The sequence below is a fragment of the Pristis pectinata genome, chromosome 6 (assembly GCF_009764475.1).
Source record: "Pristis pectinata isolate sPriPec2 chromosome 6, sPriPec2.1.pri, whole genome shotgun sequence".
In the NCBI taxonomy this organism is placed as follows: domain Eukaryota; kingdom Metazoa; phylum Chordata; class Chondrichthyes; order Rhinopristiformes; family Pristidae; genus Pristis; species Pristis pectinata.
In genome coordinates, this window is record NC_067410.1 from 15740097 (window position 1) to 15765633 (window position 25537).

Genomic DNA, 25537 nt, shown 5'->3' on the forward strand with positions numbered 1-25537 from the left:
GATGGATTTTTCCATGAGAGATGGAGTTGGCTTCCCCATGTAAGTTTCCACTGGGGAACCATACTAGTTAAGTCCAACTATTTTCTAGGATCAGCAGTAAGTGCAGGCATCCTGACCACAAATTCAGGGCCATCGGGCACTCTGTATGGGTAATATTTCTGGAGAACAATGCCAGCACCATTGCAATTCTGGTTCTTTTCTTACTATTTTGGTTTCTTTCCTCAGTAGTTTTCATTGAAACACTTCCCCTTGATTTCCTTCAGCCTCTGAGGGAGCTTGAAATCTACAGCATGAAGATTGATTCCAAAGTAACATCACGATTTGCTCACAATGTGATAATTAGCCGAGTGGTAAATCGAGCTAATGCATCGAGGGAAGCCTTCTTTGAGATAGAGCTACCCAAAACTGCCTTCATCACCAACTTCAGCATGTGCGTATCAGCTACGTTATTCAGTCAAAATAATTACATAGAAGAGATCCTCTGTGGCAAACCCTGTGGATTGTATACTTAGGTTGAATATCATATTGATCAATGTGGTGCTCAGCCATGCTTCTAGTTGGGAGATGAATAAAAGCCATAAAACATAGTCAAAGTTAACTTGAGGAGATAGAAAATCTCGCAACCATGTTCAGATTCTACAAGTAAAAGTCTGGAAAAAAATTGGGTAGATGGATAGTTAAAACTGAGCAGGTTAGTTCAAAATCTGCTCTTGTCTCACCCCCTGCATCCAAAATTGCAATGTTGTTCAGGTGGCAGGGGGGAACTGCCTATAGCAGCCAGAACTCTCAAAACTTGATGAAAATCAGGTTCCATTTGCATCAGAAAGGACCTTGACTGCAATTTAAGTGATGCCTGAGCAGTTGGCAACATGCTCAGCACAGATATTGTGGGCCGAAGGGCCAGTTCCTGTGCTGTACTGTTCTCTGTTCTAGAGCCACCATGGCTGGCCCAGAAGCTTGACAACAGTCAGGAAGGACAAAGAGACAGAATAGATAATCAAGGAAATTTCTTCTGTGGAATTAGGATGATCAGGAGTGCTACTCCAGATGTCACAAGGAAAGCTTCAGTCCTCACTACTCTTCCCCTGCTCAAAAAGCCCCTATCAGTCGTTTAGTTGGAAGCTGATATGTGTCCGTGGAATGCCTGATCTTTAGCAGTCAGTGGCCATTGGGCTTTCTTCTGGGAGGAAGGGGAACATGAAAGACATGAAGTTGTGAGGCTACTGCAGTGTGTCAATGCTTGTCAAACTATGAATCCAACCAAGGGCTGTTGGATTACTCAGACTGAGTGAACACACTGCAGATTGATTTCAGATCTTATCCTGTTTGCTAATCAGAACCGAACCTCCCCTTTGCAATTAGGGGAAATATGTGAAGTATGTAAAAATATGTAAATTTTTTAAACTCATTGCTCATGTAGCATTGTGTTTAGATTCAGAAAATGACTATTATTTATATGTAATTACAGAATAATAGTATAGATTCAGAATCAGAATCAGGTTTATTATCACTGACATATATCATGAAATTTGCAGCAGTTGTACAGTGCAAGACATAAAGTCATAAAAATTACTGTAAGTTACAAAAATAAATAAATAGTGGAAAGGAGGAATAATGAGGTAGTGTTCATGGGTGCATGGACCGTTCAGAAACCTGATGGCAGAGGGGAAGAAGCTGTTCCTGAATCGTTGAGTGAGGGTCTTTAGGCTCTTATACCTCGTCTCCGATGGTATTAATGGGAAGAAGGCATGTCCCGAATGGTGAGAGTCCTTAATGATGGATGTCGCCTTCTTAAGGTACCGCCTCTTGAAGATTCCTCAATGGTGGGGAGGGTTGTGCCCGTGATGGAGTTGCTGAGTCTACAACCCTCTGCAGCCTCTTTCGATCTTGTGCATTGGAGCCTCAATACCAGGCTGTGATGCAACCAGTCAGAATGCTCTCCACTGTACATCTGTAGAAACTTGCAAGAGTCTTTGGTGACATACCAAATCTCCTCAAACTCCTAATTACTGGATTACTGGAGATTTCACCCATTGAATCTTTAATTCATGTCTTTCACAAACAAGCTATGAATTTTAGTAGGTTTCTGAGATCTCTTCATCAGCTTGTATAACAAAGCAGTAGGTCTTTGCAACTTGAGTTTGCCCTTATGTCAATTCATGTTAGGTACTCCTCTAAAGCAAAGCCTAAAAATTCAATTTTCATCTTTTTCTTCCTTTTTTTACTTCCTTTCTCTTTACTCTTTCTACATATCTCCTGCCATTATGCCTCTATTCATTCTATCCATCTTGTATTCACTGCCTCTCAAATCCCTACTCCAAATGTGCAGTTCTTCATGGGCTCCTGGTACTCTCTCAGGCTTTACTCCCTCTCAATTAAGTTTACAATTTGTCTCTGTGTCTCTGTTAGTATCATCCCCAGGGTCCATCAAGTCACTTGCTGCAGACAAGTCAACTACCCTATCCAACTCTCCTCGTGTCCTTTGGGGCCGTAACTTGATAATCTTTTCATCCAGCTCTCCACACTCAATCCTAACCCAAGTGGTCTCTGACAGAAAAAGCAACTCATAAATTTCACAGATGTGCAGAATAATTCCTTGGTTTAGCTGAATTAATATTACTAGTCAATGGATATACACTGTTATCATTCCATATGTTGTGTTTTGTGCAAGATCTTGCATCTAACATAAATACAATCTAGGAAGAGACCAGAGGAAGATGTATGAGGGGAGAAGATGACTGCATCAACTTTGTGATAACAACCATGTGATTTTGCCCTTTGTAGGACTCTGGATGGAGTGACGTATGTGGGAGCTGTAAAAGAGAAAGAAGTTGCCCAGAAACAGTACCAACAGGCAGTTTCACGAGGACAGACTGCAGGGATTGTAAAGTAAGAGCCCATTGTCACAGTCCTCCTTTATTCATGTCTCCTCGGCAGCTTTGATAAGTGAAATTCCTTGGCAAGTGCCCATGTAAGAATAAACTACAAAAAATCAGAAAGAAATCTTGAAATGCCAGTGGTCCATGTCTCTCATCCCAATAGGTGAACCCTTGCCTATTTATCATTACCTGTTGTGAAGACAGTTTTCATCGCTCCTAGTTAATCTTTTTTTTGAAATCTTCTTTCTGGGATACTGAGCTTCCAGTGGAAACTAACTGGTATTAAAGTTTGGGAGATCACAGTAAGTGCTTGAAATCATATCTCAGGCACTGACTCCCTATACAGAGCTTGCAAGAAAACAAAATCACTTTACCTAATTATGCAGTTTCTCACAAGACTAGGTGTATTCTGCATACCTCTACTATATGTCATGGTGGTTGTGAATATAATTATTACAATCATTATTATGTATCAGGTGCCTTAGTGCTCTGTGGGTTGCAGCAATGTTTGTAATCAATTCCAGAAGCTGTCAGTAAAGAGCCCTTGAACATACACATTCTTTATGAGCTCCTCATGTGTATATATTTGTACCTTCTGCAATCTTTGTTCGAGATTGTAAACCCACTGAGCACACACACTTTACATGGGTGATGAGGACAGCAAAGAGTCATAGTAATTAAAAATAATGAAGTTATTGAGGATGTAGGGTGACCACATGATTGTGTTGGTAGTGTGATTGTGTGCACTCAGAATTAATCACTCTGTTTGAGCTTGTCATGTCTCATGTGTCTATACATTCTGGATTGGATTTCCTTTGAGGTTAAGATCCCAGTGAGCACATGTACATTACAGTATTAAGTATATTTCCTTGGAAGATCAACATATAACACCTTTTTTCCCCAGAGTCTATTCACTGTGGTGTTTACCTGCATTATTATGGTGATTAAAATTCAAAAGTACTCTTGTGCTGAGGAACAAGACATCCTTGTAGCAGACATCATGAGGCAGTGTAAGACACTTTATTAATCCAAGTCCTCCTCCTGCTGCCTCAGATACAGACATTCCTTAGCCGCTGTCCTCGTTATTATCATACAGAAATGTGACAACACATGATAGTTAATCAATGAGAACTTTTATCTTGGTAGATCGCAAGGCTGTCCATAACTTTCATGCAGCATTTATTGTCAGCATTTTGTTTTGATTCGCAAAGGGCATCTGGAAGAAAAATGGAAAAGTTTAAAGTTTCGGTAAATATTGGACCAACCAAAAAAGTCACATTTGAACTAACTTATGAAGAATTATTAAAACGTAACCTGGGGAAATATGAAATGAGCATCCGAGTGAAACCCAAGCAGCTTGTCCATCACTTCCAGGTACACTTCCAAAGTAGCACCAATACTAATGTATTTTGGCTATTTGTGATTTTGCCAGTTCACAATCACTAAATATCAATACACTTTGAATTGTTGTTTCCAGATTGATGTACGTATTTTTGAACCACAAGGCATTTCCTTTCTGGATGTTGATTCCAGTTTCCTAATAAATAATATGAGTTCTCTTGTGAAAAAGACTCTGAGCAGAACAAAGGTAAAAAACAAAATGAACATTTTTTTACTGCAAAGACCAAAAGCAAAAGAGATTAACACTGATTCACTATTTCATTCAGGCACATGTTTCCTTCAAACCAACACTTGAGCAACAGCGCAAGTGTCCTGATTGTCATGATACAGTTCTGGATGGAGACTTCATTATATTTTATGATGTCAACAGAGATCTGTCTGCTGGCAGTATTCAGGTAACTGAAAACTGTACTTAAACTGAAAGCATGGATGACACTGTTAACTTATTCTGAGGATTCTTGATTTTTTTTATTCAGATTGTAAATGGATATTTTGTACACCATTTTGCGCCTGCTAACTTAACCAGGATTCCAAAAAATGTTATATTTGTGATAGACCACAGCGGATCTATGTCAGGGACTAAAATGCAACAGGTAAGAAATGTTGTTTGACGTGGGAGAGAAGGGTGGGAATCCCTGTATTGTTTGCTTTCTTTCATCTAAAGTCATACAGATCCGTACCCAAAAAAGTGACTGATTGACTTGTTCCACATACCCACGAATATGAGATAGAAGGGAAAGACGTTTCTTTTTCATTAGTTGTTTTTACAACCTCAGTACTTTCCACCAAATGGTGTTTTGAAGTATGATCACAGTTGTAATGTAGGAAACAAGCCACCTGGTTTGCAAACAGCCAGATAACAGAATGTTCATGATCAGATAATTTGCTTAAGTGATGTTGGAAGATCTTCATTGCTCACCTTTGTATCCCTAGGGCAGATAGTCCCCAGTTTAACTGAACAGTGGCTCCTCTATCAATGCATTACTTTCTTAGTACTGAACTGAAGATCCAGAATTAAGACTGCTGCTGCAAAAAATGGGCCGGATTATACTGTAGCCAGCCTGCCACCCAAACTCGGAGCCTCTCCTGGCCATTAATCCTGTTCAGATTCAGAGGGCCAGTTGAGCTGACTCATGATGTCTGAGTGTCCTCCTGGTTGTGAGTGGCAGCTCCCTGCTGCCAAAGGCCTTAGAATTATCTTTATATGTGTTTGATAATCATAAATATTTTTTAAATAAATAAGTAGGAAAAATGTAATCAAAATAGCTTAAAGTAGTGGAAATTAATTAAACACTTTGCGAAAGAGTAAAATAAAGAAATTAGAACAAATTTACTACCTGCACTTTATTAATGGTCAGTGACCCCATTCAAATGAAAAGGGTTGCACTACTTATGCCAGACGTAGCTGGTGTAAAGCTGGGGGGTTGGGAGGGGGTGGTGGTGGTGGGGTGTCTGTGCTTGAAGTGCATTTGGCCTCTCTGCTCAATACATCAGTGCTCCTTTACTGGACTCAGCAGTGAGTCCAGAGGAAGTAGGAGACCAGATGCAATGACACTTCTGCATCTTTTTTGGAGCACTTTGGAGCTTTTCAGAGAAAAGATACTTCTCAACTTTTCCCTGCCTCCCCTCATTCCCTCCATCAGCTGATAGTGGCTTGGTGGATTGAGTCTGTCCCACCCTGTTGTGACATCATGCAGTCATGCTCCAGTCTACTGCATTAGCAGTAAGGAAGCAAATGTTGCCATTAGGTGCTTGATTATGAGTGAAAACTAGCACGTGAATTTACACTGATAGAGAATACAGACTCATCCTCAATTTGGATGCACAGTTGATGCACCATATAATGGATGCACTGTCCCCCTAACCTAACAAAGACCACAATAAGAATGTATTCAGATGTTCTATTAGATTAAATACTGGTTGCCACATGATGTACTCCCAGATTTTTAATCTGCTTTATCAATTTAACAATTAGTTAATCAGTTTATAGAACGTACAATCCCCCTGAAGAATTATCTGCAGAATGGTGGGGCACAAAATATAGGGAGGCATAAATTAACAGAAAACCACTAAGAGGCAAACTTGTATTTAAGAAACATAGAAAGATATAAACGGAAATTGGCTATTTAACCTTTTGAGTCTGTTGTTTATTTAAGGATGTCATGGTTGATATGTGACCTAATACCATATACCTGTTTTTCCCTATCCTTCTTAATATCTTTGGTAATTAAAATATGTCATTCTCTGACCTAGCACCAATTACCAAACGTGGAAGAGTTCCACATTCCTTTCCCCTCTGTTGAAGTGTTTCCAGGCAATATTAATGAAAGCCCTGAACTTCATTTAGTGGGAAAGTTTTCCATTTGAACCTTGTCTTTCTCGCCGCTGCCCCACACTACCTCCATACTCACAGCACTCACATCCTGACAACAAAGTTACGTGGGAGTTTGAGTCACACAGCACGAAAACAGGCCATTAAAGCCACTTTATCCATGCTGACTATCAAACAGCAATCTATCCATTTTTCCTCCACAATTCCAACAATTCTTTCTTCCCTACCTGATTGTCCTACACCACGGCAATTTATGATAGCCAATTAACCTCCTATGTCATTGGCATGTGGGAGAAAACTGAATGCCCTGGAAACCCCTGAGGTCACAAGCAGAATGTACAAACTCCACACAGACAAAACCCAAGGCCAGGATCAAACCTGGGTCTCTAGAGCTGAAAGGAAGCAGCTCTACTGACTGTGCCACTGTGCTATCAATTTCAAATTATCTTGTCAAAATAATCATTGCTCCATTGAATGTCTATGATTGATGGATGCCTCCACTTCTTCACTGAGCAGAGGAAAACAGCATCAAAGCCTACAGCCAATGTAATTATTGAAGTTGGGGTCCACTAAAGTTACAGATAGAACACAGAGCAGTACAGTATAGGGACAGATGCCTTGGCCCATGATATCTGTGCCAACCATGATGCCAACTTAAACTGCACATGGTCAATATCCCACCATTCCCTGTCTGCTCATGTGCCTTCTAAATGCCTCTTAAATGTTGCTATTGTATCTGCTTCCATCACGTCCCCTAGCAGTGCGTTCCAGGCATTAACACCCTCTGTGTGAAAAAAACTTGCCTCATAAATCACCTTTAAACTTTCCCGCTCTCACCTTAATGCCCTCTAGGATTTGACAGTCCCACCTTGGGTAAAAGACTCTATCTAGATAGATAGATTTTAAGATAGATATTGATTTATTAGTCACATGTACATCCAAACACACAGTGAAATGCATCTTTGTGCATTACCGAGAATGTGCTGGCCGGCAGCCCGCAAGTGTCGCCACCATAGCATGCCAACGGCTCCTGACCTGTACATTTTTGGAATGTGGGAGGAAACCGGAGCACCCAGAAGAAACCCACACAGATACAGGGAGAACGTACAAACTATCTACCCTATCTATGCATCTCATAATTTTATATACTTCTGTCAGGTCACCACTCAGCCTCCAGAGAAAACAATCCACGTTTGTCCAATCTCTCCTTATAGCTAATAATCTCTAAACCAGGCAAAATCCTGGTGAAGCTCTTCTGCACCCTCTCAAAGCCTCCACATCCTTCCTGTAATGTAGCAACCAGAACTACACACAATTCTCCAAACGTGACAGTTGCTATGTGACTCATAATTTTTATACTCAATACCCCAAATGAAGAAGGTTAGTATGCCACATACCTTCTTTACCACCCTATCTACTTGTGTTGCCACTTTCAGGGAGCCATGGACCCCGAGATCCCTCTGTACATCAATGCTCCTAAGGATCCTGCCATTTGCTGTAATATTTCACCTCCCAAATATGAAACACCTCACACCTGTCAAAATTAACCTCCACCTGCCATTTCCCTGCCCACATTTCCAACTGGTCTATATTCTGCTGACTCCTTTGACAACTTTCCTCACTATCCACAGCTCCACCAATCTTTGTGCCGTCCGTAAACTTACTAGTCAGTCCACCTATGTTTTTATCCAAATCATATCATATACAGTATATATATCACAAACAACAGAGGTCCCAGAACTGATTCTAGCAGAACACCACTGGTCACAGACCTCCAGTCAGAGTAACACCCCTCCCCCACTACTCTCTGCCTTCTATGGCTAAGCTAAGTTTGAATTAAATCTACCAAGTCTCCATGGATCCCATGTGCCTTAATCTTCTGGATCAACCTACCTTGAGGGGCCTCATCAAAAGCTTTACTGAAGTCCATGTATACAAGATCCACTGCCCTACATTGATCATCTTTGTCAGCTCCCCGAAAAACTTGATCAAGTTTGTAAGGCATGACCTATCCTGCACAAAGTCACGCTGGCTATCCCTAATAAGGCTTTTCCAGATGCAGGTAGATCCTATCACAAAGAATCTTCTTCAATAATTTCCCTCCCACTGATGTAAGGCTCACCAGCCCATAATTTCATAGTTTGTCACTATTACCTTTCTTAAACAGGGAACAACGTTGGCTATGCAGACTGATATTTCATCTCTTTCAGACAAATAAAGCTCTTATAAAAATTTTGAGTGATATGGATACAGAGGATCATTTTGCCATCATTATCTTTGATCATTCATTTTCAACATGGAAAAGTACCATATTTCAAGCAACTCCAGCGAACATCAGCGCAGCTAAAGACTATGTAAAAACTATTAGAGCTGAGGGAGGTAAAGTTGAAGGTTTTCATGAATTTAAAAAAAAAGAACTTTTTTTACTCTGCTTGTTAAGATCAGTTAATCGAAAAGAAAAATATTAGGGGAATATTTATTCCTCAATGTAAATCTCAAATTTCTTTTCCTCAAGGAATTATGCTTCTAATTATTTTTATTGTTTTAAATACCAATGCATCAGATGGAAGGAAACTATGTATTTATATATACCACTTCTCACTTCCTCAGGCAGCCCCAGACTATCCTTCAGGCTAAGAATAACCTTTGAAGAATAGTCACATTTGTTATGTAGACAGACGCATGAGAAAGCTTGTACTCAGCATGCTTCCATCACAACAAATCTGTTCTCAGTGATCTTCATAGTCATCGAGTCACATGGTACAGAAAAGGCTCTGGTCTTGGACACCTTTGCTGTGGAGAAAAGTTTCTCACTATCTATTCTATCTGAGCCCTTCATAATTCAGTATACTTTAATCTTGTCCCTCAGAATTTTTTCCATTGACATTAGATCAGCTGGCCTATAAGTACTTGGCTTATCCCTGCTGCCCTCCTTGAATAAAAGTACCATATCTGTTGTCTTGTAACTCACATGTGATCAACAAGAAGCTCCTTCAGGGCCCCAGCAATCTCCTCTCTCCCCCCCTCCCCAACCCCCCCATCTCCAGCAGCCAATTTACATATCATCAGACCCTAAGGGATTTATCCACCTTTATGTCCATTAAGACATATGTCCACTTTTCATCTGTATTCACTAAGGAGAAAGTCATGGTAGTTGGAGATTTCATTTGGAACAGTGAAATTCTCCAGCATGCTAATGAGAATAGGTTGGCCCTGAGCTCTCACTGTTTCACCTTTAAAAGACTCCCACTTCCCAAATATAGATTTACCTGCAAACAGCTGCTCCCAGATTATGTTTGTCAGGATTGAAATCAGCCTTCCCCAATCCAGACACAATGTTTGGACTATCCTTATCCCTTTCCATAACTACTTTGAAACTTACTGAGTTATGGTCACTATCCCCTAAGTGCTTGCCCACTGACACTTCGTTCACATGCCTAGCTTCTCTCCCTCAGATTAGGCCTAGCACTTCCCCATCGCTAGTAAGGAAATCTACATGCTGGAACAAAAGTTCCACCCTGTCTAATCCTTCCACACTAAAACAATTCCTGTTAATATTGGGGAAGTCGAAATCCCCTAATATTACAACCCTTTCCTCTTACACCTCTCCATGATTTACCTACATATCTGCTCCTCTATCTCCCACTAATTGTTGGGAGGCCTGTAGTATAATCCAGCAAGTGATCGCCCCTTTTCTTTTTTCTAAGCTTTACCCATATTGCCTTATTTGAAGAGTCTTCTAAGACGTCCCCCTTCATTACTACAATGTTGGTCTCCTTGATCTATAATACAATGCTCCCTTTTCTTCTGCACTGGGAATATTAAAAGCATCTACTAATATATTTAACTAAGTGCCCTACAATTATTGACCTTACATTTTGTGAACTGGTCTGTTCTAGCAATAGATATATTCGACAACAAGTGGAGAACTAACTATTTCAAAGGGCTAATTAAGGAGATCATTATCTTTACTCAATTTCAGAAAAACAGAAAATGCTGGAAATCTGAAACAAAAACAGAAAATGCCAGAAACACTCAGCAAACTAGACAGCCTTTGTGGAAAGAGAAGTGGTACAGGTCTTTGTCCTGAAATGTTACTTCAGTTAACTGATGCTTTGGTACCTGTAATTTAGATGTCTGATTTACTTTTTGGTAACGTGGCAAAAGCAAATAAATTTCTATGTCAGACTGCAAGATTTTAAAAGACAAAAGTGATATATCTTATGTTACAGCAACAAATATAAATGATCCCATGCTGGAAGCAGTGAGACTTCTAAACAAGGCCTATCAAAAAAAGCAACTGCTTGAAAGAAGCGTCTCCATGATTATTTTATTAACTGATGGTGATCCAAATTCTGGTTAGTAAAGCAAATGCATTCTGTCTTCCTCATTTCAGTGTCTACCTTGGTGAACTCGAACTCAAAACTGAACAACACAAGTGTAAATCCAAGCCTGGCAAAGTCAGAGCTTGTGTTCTAAGGCTTCTATTTTTGCTGATGGAAAATTCTTTGATAATTTCTTCAGCAGTTTCAGATAATAAGAGAGAAAAATAGAAATAAAATGTTATGGTTCCATTTCAAAATTGCAAAACTCAAGGGAATGTCCACATTGCAAATTTGAAACTACAGAAAGAATCCCCAGATAAACTTTGTTAAGCAGAATAAGTGTCTAAATTTTATGGAAGTTAATTTGCAATTTCCTACATCTAGTTGTACGTGAGCAGGACCCAGGAATGATCTAGGCTTGATTTTTGTCTTGAGAAATATAGTACAGAAACAGGTCGTTCAGTCCACTGAGTCCGTGATGACTATCAAGTACCCATTTTTACACCATCCTACCCAAACCCATTTTATTCTCTGCACAATTTCATAAACTTCCCCCAAATTCTATCAACTCGTCTGCATACTGCAGGCAATTTACAGTGACTAATTAACCTACTAATCTACATGTGTCTAGAGTGTGGGCGGAAACCAGAACACCCGGGGGAAACCCACATGATCCCTGGGAGAATGTGTAAATTCCACACAGACAGCACCAGAGGTCAGGATTGAACCCACGTCGCCGAAGCTGTGAGGCAGCAGCTGTACTAGCTGCACCTCACCGAGCCACTATGTCTAGACTTTAGTTTTGAAATTTAGCCACTGTTGAAATGTAAGAAAGATGACCACCATTTTCCAGCCAGTAAGATATCATAAGTAGCAATACAATAATTTTTTTAAAAGGAAATCTTTCAAGAAATAATTTAAAAGGAATTTTTTTTTTGGAAATCTGGAATAAAAACAGAAAATGCTGGTAACATTCAGCAGGCCAGGCGGCATCTGTGGAAAGAGAAGGAGCAGAAAGGTCTCAGATCTGAAACATTAACTCTGTATCTTTTTCCATGGATGCTGCCTGACTCGCTAAGTGTTTCCTGCATTTTCTGTAATAATGAGCAGATAATTTGTTAATTTCTTAACGATATAGACAGAGGTATCATATTGGCAAGGATACCCTTGCTGTTTAACAAAATAGTGCCATAGAATGATCCTCATCAGCTGAACATGCATGACGGTAGGTTAACTGGCTTCTCTGCCCCTAGTGTGTAGGTGAGTGGTAGAATCAGGGCGGGGGGGGGGCGGTGGTGGTTGTTGATGGGATTGCAGGAAGACAATTAGTGGGGAATTGGAGTGATCTGTGAGCTGCCAGAGACTCAATGAACTGAATGGCCCCCATCTATGCCATAAGTAAATATATATCCTTCCAAAAATGCCAAAACACAGTTACCAGTCAAACTCCATCAATGCATTCACAGCACTAAGGCACACTAATCTCCATGGGCTCCCCTCAAGAGCAGAATCACATCCAGGTACAGAGTGCAAAGAGGGAGATACCACTAGAAAGTCATTCAAATAGTAACAAGGGCAGAGTTTGGGGTGGGTTCAAATGCAATTCTAGTAACTAAAAAGAGAAGTAATTAGCTTTTGTATAGTGACTTTCATAACTTCTGGAAGTCCCAACGTGTTTTACAGAAAATGAGGAACCTTTTGAAATATAATTACTGTTCTGATGTAGGAATTGTAGCCTACCTACACAATATAAGCAATGAAACAAGTGACCTAATCATTAGATTTACTTTCATTGATCGAGGGATAAATACCGGCCAAAGTCACTTTGCTTAACTGCCCTGCTCATCTTTAAGGTGGTATAGGATGTATTTGGATTCAACCTTAATCCACTACCTCACTTTTATTCCTTAATCATGGCAACATACTGGACTTTAGCAGTTCAGATGGTTTACACCACATTCTCAAGTACAATTAGGGATAGGATATAAGTGCTGGGCTTGGGCTTGCCAGGGACACTCACATTCCAAGTAACAGATAAATAAATATCATTTCCTTTCCCAACCCAAGGTCTTGTGATGCTTCAGGACAATCAGTAAACTGTCACCGCAGCATACCTGAGCTTGCAATCACTATAGCATATTATTCCAGTGCACATGGCAAAGGAAAAGCTTAGAACAACTCCCTGATTTGAATGTACTTCTTGGATGGAGACTTTCAAACATTCTCCACTGTCTGGGTGAAGAAATTTCTTCGCACCTCTGTCCTGAGTAGCCGACCTCTTATCTTGAGTGTATAATGCCGGTTTTAGAGGGAAGGGAAACATCATTCCTGCATGTACCCTATTGACTGCCATACAAATTTTGCATATTTCAACAAGATGACCTTACATTCTTTTAAACTCTAGAAAATATAGGACCAGTCAGCTTAATTTCTCTTCATAGGATAATTTCCTAATCCTATGTACTCCAGCTTTGTCTTATAAATTCTAAAAATCCAAGTAGAACATATTCAGTGGCTCCCCCTTATCTATTCTGTGAATTACAACTTTAAAAACATTGAACAGATTTGTCTTTCTTTTTCAATCTTTTTATTAGTTTTCAAATTAATACAGATTAATATATCAATGTTTATACATGTAATACAAAGAGAACAGGAGAACAATCATGACATGGATAATCATAAAGAACAATAAAGTATTAAAAAAATCTGTAGATCCAACGATCTGTTAGTGAATGAATATAATATAAAAGAAGAAGATTTATTATAAAATATAAAAGAAAGAAAAAAAAATCCCCAAAACAATAAGAAAAATTATAAACAATATATCAAACCAAACTAAGCTAAAGAAAAAAAAATTTTTTTAAAAAACAGAAAAAAAAAACTGGACTAAAATTTCTCAATAGAAACAGAGCAATATTATGTCGTCAACTCTGTTCCTCTAAATTATAAGGGGATCTATATCACGTGAAAATATTGAATAAATGGACTCCAAACTTCCTCAAATTTAAGCGAAGGATCAACAGTACCACTCCTAATTTTTTCCAAGTTTAAACATGATATAGTTTGAGAGAACCATTGAAAAGTAGTAGGGGGTATTGGATCCTTCCATTAATGTAAAAAAGGCAATCATACGATTAGTGGAGGCAGATAGATGGCGAACAGATTTGTCAAACATGATTTCTTTTTTATAAATCCAGATTGACTTTGAGCAATCCAATTATAAAACTTCCTTTATAATACATTCTAACATTTTCTCTTCTACTGAAGTTCAGCTAACTGCTCTGTAGTTCCTAGTTTTCTTTCGCTCAACTGGATTTCTTAGTCCATTTGCCCCGGCTGGATCTGTGGGATCTGCTGTAGAATCTATGAAATTTTGAAACCAGTGTATCCACTACCTCCATAGCCAGCTGTTTCAAAACATTGCCATGCAGGTCATCAGTCCTTGGGACTTATTGGCTTTCAGTCCAATTAATTTCCATAAAACTCTATTTTTAACTACAGGTTCTCCACAGCTTATAAATGCCCAACTTATGCACAGCCCGTACATACAAACATGTGTTTGGGAGACTGGCAGAATGGATTTGCCAGCTGCTGTGAGACTGCAGGCATCTTCTGTCATGTGGGAACTCAGTTCATGACCATATTTCTGATTTGTGAACTGTTCAGGTTACGAGCAGTTCACAGGAGCAGAACCCTGTTGTAATTTGGGGAGGGCATGTAATGCTAATTTCTTTAAGCTCCTCTTCCTCTTTAGACCTGTAATTTCCTAGTTTTTCTGAGAGATTGTCGCGTCTTCTTTAATAAAACACACACTAACTAGTTGATTAAGACCTCTGCCATGTCCTTACTCTTCAGAATAAATTCTTCTGTCTCAGTCTTTAAATGACTCCCATTAACTTCTGCCTAAATGTTTTCTGAGGTAAAAAAAAGTCTGATTTTTGTTGCCTCAAAGATTGCTTTTGTATATTACTTTCCCTTTCTTTATCAATTTCTTAGTTCTGTATTGCCAAATTCTCAAATATATCTAAACCTCAGGCAATTTCTGTTTTTGGCAATATTAAATGCCTTTTGCTTTGACAATATTATGTTGAATATTGATTATTAGCCACTATAGGGCAGGCATGGTAGTGTAGCAGTTAGCGTAATGCTTTACAGCACCAGCGACCCAGGTTCAATTCCCGCTGCTGTCTGTAAGGAGTTTGTATGTTCTCCCCGTGTCTGCGTGGGTTTCCTCCAGGTGCTCCAATTTCCTCCCACATTCCAAAGACGTACAGGTTAGGAAGTTGCGGGCATGCTCTGTTGGTGCCGGAAGCGTGGCGACACTTGCGGACTGCCCCCCAGAACACTACACAAAAAATGCATTTCACTGTGTGTTTTGATGTACATGTGACTAATAAAGATCTTATCTTATTGGGCCATTTTCTTTTGGAACGTTGTGCCTTAATGGGATATACATTTGCTACAAAATATGTATAAAGTCTTTAAATGTGATGTTTTGCTTGTTGCCGTACTTTTTAATGAAGATGTCCAATCTACAGTAGCAAACTTATGCCTTATACCTTCATAATTTGCTTTGTTTAGATTTAAGAGCCTAGCTTTGGATTGATTAAATCACTTTCAGTCTTACAATAAAATCCAATAACCCTTACCCTATAGCTTTAATAGCTGCGATCCTGAAATGTCATCACAGGTTGAGGGCTACAGATGCATAGTATTACTTTACCAACATATATTAGATACATAGGCAATGCACTAAATCTTGAAAATATGTACATGTAGTTAATTGATAAAACCAGCTGCCGGCAACATTGGGGTAAATAATTAAGGTATTGCCTGCTTAATGGAACTACTTAAATGCAGAAGAACGCAGAAGAAATTATTTGTGTTTGTTTCTATTGCAGGAGAGTCAAACCCAACAAAAATTCAGGAAAATGTTAAAGCTGCCACAAATGATAAGTACAATGTATATGCCCTTGGGTTTGGTTATGATGTCAAATTCAGCTTTCTGGAGAAATTGGCACTGGATAATAACGGAATAGCACGGCGGATTTATGAGGATTCAGATGCTCCCCTACAGCTCCAGGTGAGATGAATGTGAGATGTTATGGATAGTGATTCGCTTATCGTGGCCCAGACTTTCTTTAGAGCTACCTCACCGCTGCAGTAGAAAGCATATTCCACACTCATCAACCAGATTTCCAGCACTTTTTTGGTAAGGTTACGGCGACAGAGTGAGGAAATTTCTTCCTTTCCCTAACTTCTGGAGAGAAACATAATACATACACAGGAAAATATTAAATGCTATAATAACTGGTAACTTATGGATTGTGAGTCTATGCCAACTGACACTAAAAGCAGTCAGAGATGCTAAAGTTAATTAATTTAATTATACTTCCACTTGAGGTGTTGGATATTAAGCCTAATGAACTGAAAGGAATTTCTAATTGATTGTTGAGAACATCAAATAAGAATCTCCTGTGTTATTCTATTATTAAAGTAAAGTATCAGTTAAGTGCTGAGTGTATAATGTCAATTCAACCACCATGTAGCAAAGGTTATGAGCTAATCAGTAGCACATGTTACTGGTTGTTTCCAAATTACTTTATACAGGTCAAAGGACGATCACAAAAATATTGAATGGAAGATGGTGGGAACATTTGACCCAGTTGCTGATTCAAATAAATTCCTGGGATTCGTGACAGTAGCAAAGTTTAACTTGGATACATTCTTTAACATAAAATGCCAAAATGGGATTATATAAAAAATGCCTAAATATTTCACCAAGGTATAGATGAGCAAAGATTGTTTTTCCCAGTAGTTAAGCAAAGGAGAACAAATTGCTTTGAAGTAGGATTCTGACTCACAATTTAGTTACTGAGTACTCTGCTGAGAGAGTCAGCTTCACACCAAGCATGATTCTTTATCAAGACCTGAGGAACTGGTGATGAATAAACCTGCTATAAAACGTTGAACCTGGACATGTAGAACATGAAGACAACCAGCTGTGCAATACACATTGCCTTAGACTGGTTATTCAGATTTGCTGAAGGCAAATAGCTGCCTCTAATTGATAAAGAAATTCAAAAGGAATGATGGTCATAAAGCATTACTTCAAGGCACATTTGAGAACAGATGGTCTAATATTTGGGCTTGGTGTCCTATGGGTACACATGGTGATTGCCTGAAGTGTGCTAAGCTCTACATTTTCAATTAGTGGACTTGCTGTTTAATGGGATATAGTCTGTGATTTTGTTTTTGTCAGCAATTTAGTAAATCATTCACACATACTAATTCATGCAGCTTATGGATAACCACAGAAATTTGTAGTGTGCTTTGTATGCAGTCAAATTGGTGCCTCTCACTTACCTCAGACTACAGACATAAAAATGATCTGGCTTTCCCCTGCTCAACCGCTTGGTTGATCATCCCACCTTTCTAAGTTCTGCCTTCGGAGATACAAGACATTCTGCAGATGCTGGAATCTGAAGCAATGCACACAAAACGCTGGAGGAACTCAGCAGGTCAGGCAGCATCTATGGAGGGAAATAAACAGTCGACATTTCGGGTCAAGACCCTTCATCAGGACTGGAAAGGAAGAGGGCAGAAGCCAGAATAAAAAGGTAGGGGAGGGGGAGGAGCGCAGGTGACAGGTGAGACCGGGTGAGGGGGGGAAGGTAAGTGGGTGGGAGAGGGGGGTGAGTGGGAATGATGTGAGAAACTGGGAGGTTATAGGTGTAAGAGGCAAAGGAATGACGAAGACAGAATCCGGTAGGAAAGGACAGTAGGCCATGGAATAAAGGGAAGGAGGTGGGGAACCAGAGGGAGGTGATGAGCAGGTCGTGAGGGCAGGGGAGGGGAAAGAGAAGGGGTGAGGGGGGGGCCACAGGAATGAGGGTAAACAAAGGGGGGAAGGGGGGGAAAGGAGGGGAGAGTTTACCGCAAGTTAGAGAAGTCGATGTTGATGCTGTCAGGTTGGAGACTACCAAGACGGAATATGAAATGTTGCTCCTCCAACCTGCGCCTGGCCTCAGAGGAGGCCGTGGATAGACATGTCAGTATGGGAGTGGGATGTGGAATTGAAGTGGGTGGCCACCGGGAGATTATGGCTGTTGCGGCAGACGGAGCGAAGGTGCTCGGCAAAGTGGTCACCCAATCTGCAGCGGGTCTCACCGATGTAGGGGAGGCCGCACCGGGAACACCGGATGCAATAACTGACACCCTTGGGTTCACAGGTGAAGTGCTGCCTCACCTAGAAGGACTCTCTGGGGCCTTGAATGGTGGTGAGGGAGGAGGTGCAGGGACAGGTGTAGCACTTAGCACTGTTGCAGGGATAAGTGCTGGGAGGGTCGTCAGTGGGGAGAGACGAGCAGACAAGGGAGTCGCAGAGAGCACGATCCCTGCAGAAAGTGAAGAATGGGAGGAAGGGAAGATGTGCCTGATGGTGGGATCCCATTGGAGGTGGCGGAAGTTACAGAGAATGATGTGTTGGATGCAGAGGCTCATGAGGTGGTAGGTGAGGACAAGGGGAACCCTGTCCCTGTTATGTCGGGGGGCAGGGGTGAGGACAGATGCACGAGAAATGGAGGAGATGCAGGTGAGGGATGCATTGATGGTGGTGGGAGGGAAGACCCGTTTACTGGAAAAAGAGGACACCTCCAATATCCTGGAATGGGAAGTGGAGGAATTGAGAGAAGGGAATGGCATCCTTACAAGTGACAGGGTGGGAAGAGGTGTAGTCAAGGTAACTGTGGGAGTCAGTGGGTTTGTAAAAGAAGTCAGTGAATAATCTGTCTCCAGAGATGGTGTCCACTGTAATGCTGCCACCAGCTGTTCTCTTGTCAGCCAACCTGGCTTAGCTTGTTCAATAACTGTATGTTTCACTGCTTCTGATCTATGATCATCTCTGCTATTTGCTCTGCAATTTGCTGCACTGCCCATTCAAAGTCAAGGTCAAAGTCAAGCTTGCTGCCATTTGCACAAGTACGTGTATGTACGGGTACAATTGAAAACTTACTTACAGCAGCATCACAGCCACGTAGTATCATATAAGCAGCATTCACGAGGAAAGCATAAATTATACACAATTTTACAAGAAAGAACACAATTAGAACAAAAAGAAAACAAAGTCCATTTTAGTGCAAAGTGATCAAAGTGTTCATAGTGTTATACTGAGGCAGGTATTTGCAGGTTGGTTCAAGAACTGAATAATTGAAGGGAAGTAGCTGTTCTGGAACTGGTGGTGTGGGACTTCAGGCTTCTGTACCTCCTGCCCAATAGTAGCTGCGAGAAGATGGCATGGCCTGGATGGAGGGGATCTTCGATGATATATGTTGCCTTCTTGGGACAGTGCCTCCTGTAGATACTACCAATGGTGGGGAGGGATGTGCCCGTGATGTATTGGGCTGAGTCCACAACTCTCTGCAACTTCTTACATTACTGTGCATTCAAACTGCTTACCAGACCATGAAGCAACCAGTCAGGATACTTTTAACAGTACATCTGTAGAAGTTTGTTAGAGTGTTTGGTGACACGCCAACTCTCCTTAACCTTCCTTGAAATTGCACCCACGTGCTGGGCCCAAGACAGATCATCCAAAATGTTAACGCCCAGGAATTTAAGGCTGCTGACTCTCTCCACTACCAACATCCTCCAACACCCCTATCCCTGAGAGTTGATCTGTCTACCATGAGAAGTCTTTCCCAGTCCTTCTCTACCATAAAGTTCAAAGACCTAAAACCAACAATAAAGGCAACATGCACACAAATAGAAAGCATCCAGACTGAAAACTAAAATGCGAAGGAGTGAGGTGTTGTACTCTAAAGCTTTTCTCTGCTAGGGTTTCAGAGGCAGTGTTTTTCATGAATGCTTTAGGCAACAATGAGGTGGTTAAAATGGGGCCTTAAACTAAAGTGCCTGACATTTAGTCTAATATGGCATCTGGGTAAAGGAATTGACTTTGTGCTCAGAATGGCACCCAATAAGCATGTTAAACAACTGATTGCTACTTAAAATGTTGGCTAGCACTCTTTAAAGACATTTTGAAGATGAGCACCAGTTGTTTTGGGGTAAACCTGATGTTAATGTTGATTCTGAGTGTTGTTTAAAGGTATACTTCCTGTGTTTGTTGCTGTGAAGGCAACCCAGATATATTCTGGGATAGCTTGCCCAGATTCTGTTGATATACAGGGTATATGAGGGGGACATGAGGCAGTTGCATAGAGGAAAGGGACAAGAGAATGAGGTGGTCTCCAACTCTCCTGTGAGTATAGGATATTCTTCCTCCTCCATCTGCATCTGGGATTCTATATGCCTCCTCCCTCAATCCTTGAGCCTTCTAGAGCACGCCAAATAGAAGTGAGAGTTATGACTGCATTGTAAAAACAGAGTCAAATCAGAGTTTAAATGGGAAACCTGCACATGTCAATATGGTACATCCAGGAATGTTCAGATTACAGTGATTAGCAATCACTTCTAAAACTGGGTGCTAAACCAGTAGAAGTCTGGACATTTGCCAGTTGTTCAAAAACACATCAAAAAAAGCAAAACTCAGCAGAGAGAGTGCTGGCCTTGTCTTTTATACAGCCCCTTGCTACAGCCCCTTGAGGCCTATAGAGACCTTTCCTCCCCTAGTGTTGCCATAAGGGAAACCAGGGAGATGGTGGGGAGCAGGAGCAGGGAGGAGGAGTTCAGAAAGGCTGGGTGGGGAAATGGTGGAGTAGGGAAGATGGAAGGAATGCTTCAGGGTAGGTGGGTAGGAGTTGAGACTAAGAGTTGAGTCATGGTCTGAAGTGGATGAGGATGGGTGGGTGGAAGTCAAGGTCAGAGCATTGAGGCTGGGGTTGGATTGAGAGGATGCTTTAGTTTTGGTGGTGTGGTGCTGGGTGTCAGAACTTTGAGGAATATGTCAGAGCTTGGGGGGCTGGTTTAACTAGGTCATAGCAGAAGGGTAGAGAACAAGAGGTGCCTCCCTCTTGTATTGTATTTGGACACTGTACTTTCATTATCAGCTATATATCACTGCTTAGGAAGTAGATTGTGTGAAAGAGTTCAAATCAATTACTAAAATGTTGCAAATCTCTAATCAGGAATAATTAGTTTGCAAGTGTGGTCTGACCTTTGACTGTGTCTAAGTGGGAATCTCCAGGTTAACATCTCAATGACTGTATAATTGTGAAGTATATAAAACTTTTTAAATACTTCTCTTTTCACAGGGATTTTATGATGAAGTGGCAAACCCCTTGCTTTTGGATATTGAATTGCAATACCCAGAGAATGCCATTTCAGATTTAACTAAAACCAATTTTAGACAATATTACGATGGGTCAGAAATTATTGTGGCTGGTAGGATTTCAGACAATAACCTACAAATACTGACAGCAGAGGTCAATGCTAACACAGTAAGTATTGTTTATCTGTTATGCCAATTGATTTATTGATATCTTCGATGAATCATAGAATACAAAATTATAGTGTTACAGTAACCCATTAAGTAACATGTCACTTAACCCATCACGTGTGTGGTGGCTTATTTTCCTGTTACCATCTCCAATTTTTTGTATATTTTTGCACACATTCTCTTTTAAATGATTTTCTACTTGCATTTTAAATGTTGTTGTGATGGATTCTGCATCCACCATCTTTTTGTGCTGGCCACAAGTTTGCCCTGGCAACCACCTTCTCTTAGAATGATACTGGACTAAAGGTCTTTTGGTCTAGGGGTATTTATCCAATTCTATGATTACTGGCTCTTAGAATATAGAACATAGGCACATGATGTTGTGCCAAACTAATTAAGCTAATGACACCAAATCCCTTCTGCCTGCACATGGTAAATGTCCCTCCATTCTTTGCATATTCATATGCCTATGTAAGAGCATCTGAAACGCTTTTATCATATCTGCCTCCCCCACCACCCCTGGGAGTGCATTCCAGGCACCCAGCACCCTCTGTGTAAACAAAAACCTGCACCGCACATCTCCTTTGAACTTACCCCCTCTCACCTTAACTGCATTAGTATTAGACATTTAAGGTGAGAGAGGGAAATTGTTGTTTCCATTTTAGGCAGCACATACAAGATCATCATAACTCTCTAAAATAAAATAAGTTGCTGCTGGATCTTTCTTTAGTTATGTCCCTGTCCTCTGGCTATTAAAGCTTTTGCCAATGGATGCAATTTCATCTCCTTCACTCCATCAAACCCATTGATATTTTGAACACCTCTGTCAAATCTCCTCTTTCCCTTTTCCACCTCAAGGGAATAGTCTAGCTTCTCTGTTTTTCTACATAATTAATGTCTTTCATCCAATAGCATTCAAGCAAAACATCTCAAAATCTTTGACGTTATCCAAAGTGAGCATCACAATTAACCACAAAATTTTAAATATTATATTAAAAAATTGCACATTCTTTGTTTTTGTTCTCCTCCTTTGCCTCTATTTATAATACCCCAGAATGAAAAATCTTCCTTCAATGCTAATCTGTGTTTTCTGTCCCTTGAACCATAGAACAATACAGCACAATACAGGCCCTTCGGCCCACCATGTTGTGCCGCCCTTCAAACCACATCTAAGACTATCTAACCCCTTCCTCCCACATATCCCTCTATCTTAAATTCCTCCATATGCTTATCTAACAATATCTTGAACTTGTCCAACGTATCAGCCTCCACCACCCCAGTCAGTGCATTCCATGCACCAACCACTCTCTGGGTGAAAAACCTCTCTCTGACATCTCCCTTGATCTTCCCACCCATTACCTTAAAGCCATGTCCTCTTGTTTTGAGCATTGGTGCCCTGGGAAAGAGGCGCTGGCTGTCCACTCTATCTATTCCTCTCAATATCTTGTATACCTCTATCATGTCTCCCCTCATCCTCCTTCTCTCCAATGAGAACAGCCCTAGCTCCTTCAGTCTCGCCTCATAATCCATACTCTCTAATCCAGGCGGCATCCTGGTAAATCCCCTCTGCACCCTTTCCAATGCCTCCACATCCTTCCTATATTGAGGCGACCAGAACTGGACACAGTACTCTAAGTGTGGCCTAACCAGAGTTTTGTAAAGCTGCATCATCACTTCACGGCTCTTAAACTTGATCCCCCGACTTATGAAAGCTAACATCCCATAAGCTTTCTTAACTACCCTATCTACCTGTGAGGCGACTTCCAGTGATCTGTGGTTATGAACTCCCAGATCCCTCTGCTCCTCCACACTGCCCAGAATCCTGCCATTTACCTTGTACTCTGCCTTGGAGTTTGTCCTTCCAAAGTGTACTACCTCACAATTCTCTGGATTGAACTCCATCTGCCACTTGTCAGCCCAACTCTGCATCCTATCAATATCCCTCTGCAAGCTTCGACAGCCCTCCACACTATCCACAACACCACCAATCTTTGTGTCATCTGCAAACTTGCTAACCCAGCCTTCCACCCCCCATCAAAGTCGTTAATAAATATCACAAAAAGTAGAGGTCCCAGAACCAATCCCTTGGCTAATTTTGTCTTGATGCAGCAATTGCCTGTTCGGTCCCATGGATCTCAATTGTGAAAATGTCTATCATTTTCTACTTTGCCTGATGCCTCTATTAATAGTCTCTAAGTTAATTAATGTCTCTAAGTTATCCTCTATTATGTCTCTACGCAGTGAGTATAGAGAGTTAGGAAAGAGGCTGAAAAGCAGGACCTCAAAGGTAGTAATCTCTGGATTATTCCCAGTGCCATGTGTCAGTCAGGGCAGGAATAGAAAGACAGTACAGATGAATGTATGGCTGAGGAACTGGTGCAGGGGGCAAGGTTTCAGGTTCTTGGATCATTGGAACCTCTTCTGGGGCAGGGCCAACCTATACAATAGTTGCACCTTAACTGGAGGGTGACCAATATCATGGCCGGGAGGTTCACTAGTGCTACTAGGGAGGGTTTAAACAAGTTTTGCAGGGGGTTGGGAACCAGAGCATCAGGTCAGAAAGTGGACAGGTTGAAGTGTGTGTATTTTAGTGCTCAGAGTATTAGGGGTAAGGGTGATGAAGTTAGAGCATGGATCAGTACATGGAACTATGATGTTGTGGCCATAACAGAGACTTGGTTCAGAGAGGGACAGGAATGGATGCTTAATGTTCCAGGGTTTCGATGTTTTAGATAAGATAAAGAAGGAGGTAAAAGAGGGAGGGGGCGTTGTGCTATTAATCAGGGACAATATCACAGCTGCACTCAGTGGAGACATAATGGAGGGCTCATCCACTGAGTCTGTATGGGTAGAACTCAAAACTAAATCTGCAATCACTCTGATGGGATTATATACTGCAGATCCCACCCCCACCAACCCCCCCCCCACCCCCCCCCCCCCCATAGCCACTGGGACATTGAGGAACAGATATACAGGCAGATTAGGGAAAGGTGTAAAAACAACAGGGTTGTTGTAGTGGGTGACTTTATCGACTGGAACCTCCTCAGTGTAAGAGATTTAGACAGGGCAGAATTTGTTAGTTGCATACAGAAGGGTTTCTTAAATCAATATGTAGATAGTCCAACAAGAGGAAGGACCGTACTGGACCTGGTGATGGGTAATGAGCCTGGGCCAGGTGACAGACCTTTCAGTGGGAGAACAGTTAGGGAACAGTGACCACAACTCTTTAAATTTTAAGATAGCTAAAGATAAGTATGGACCTTGCAGGAGAGTATTAAATTAGAGCAGGGCAAATTACGAGAGCATTAGCAGGAATTAAGGAGAATTAATTGGGAAACAGCTGTTCTGGGGCAAGTCCACATCTGACATGTGGAGGGTGTTTAAAGACCAACTGCCCAGAGTACAGGACAGGTATGTTCCAGTAAGAAGGAAGGACAAGAATGGCAAAATAAGGGAATCTTCGATTATGGGAGAGGTGGTGAATTTAGTCAAGAAGGAAAAGAAACCATATGTAAGGTTTAGGAAGCTAAAATCAGACAGACCCCGTGAGGATTATAAAGAAGCCAGAAAAGAACTCAGGAAGGGAATTAGGAAAGCCAGGAGGGGCCATGAAAAGTCCTTGGCAAGTAGGATTAAAGAGAATCCCAAGGCATTCTATACATACATCAAGAGCAAGAGGATAACTAGAGAGAGGGTAGGACCACTTACAGATAAAGGAGGGAACATGTGCTTGGAGGTGGAGGATGTGGGTGAGGACCTAAATGAGTACTTTGCATCAGTAGTTACCATCCTTCACATCCTTCCTTCCTCTGCTAAATGTGTTGTAGCTAGAAATACTTATGGCCAGCCTCTCTTCTTGTTTGGGATTGGCCTCCATTATTGTATTATAACCCTACCAGGCAATGTGTGCCTGCAGCTCATTTATAGTACGTACCAACACATGGCCACTTATGTACAGGCACTGTAAGGCAGATCTAATCTACTCACATATCATATTCCTTATATTTTTGAACTACTTTCAGTCCATCAGGTGCCTTATGTCTCCTCTCTAATCATTCATCTTGGTACCCAATCTATTGCCGAATTAAGTAATTTAGAAATGTATTCCTTTTAATTATTGCCAAACTGTCCAACAGAAATAAATTTTCTCCATTTCTCTTGATCAATCCTTTTATCACTTTGACAGCTCCTTCCAATCCTTTCA

At 40.9% G+C, this 25537-nt stretch overlaps 1 protein-coding gene across 1 annotated transcript in view; it reads left to right on the top strand.

The window, feature by feature from the left end:
* LOC127571101 (inter-alpha-trypsin inhibitor heavy chain H3-like) overlaps positions 1-25537 on the top strand; it is a 37767-nt gene that overhangs the window by 1973 nt on the left and 10257 nt on the right. The window contains exons 4-13 of the mRNA XM_052017165.1: positions 264-430; positions 2785-2889; positions 4091-4253; positions 4357-4467; positions 4547-4675; positions 4757-4873; positions 8823-8991; positions 10845-10970; positions 15839-16020; positions 21149-21334. Coding sequence (XP_051873125.1) covers positions 264-430; positions 2785-2889; positions 4091-4253; positions 4357-4467; positions 4547-4675; positions 4757-4873; positions 8823-8991; positions 10845-10970; positions 15839-16020; positions 21149-21334 — 1455 coding nt within the window. The remainder of the gene's footprint in view (positions 1-263; positions 431-2784; positions 2890-4090; positions 4254-4356; positions 4468-4546; positions 4676-4756; positions 4874-8822; positions 8992-10844; positions 10971-15838; positions 16021-21148; positions 21335-25537) is intronic.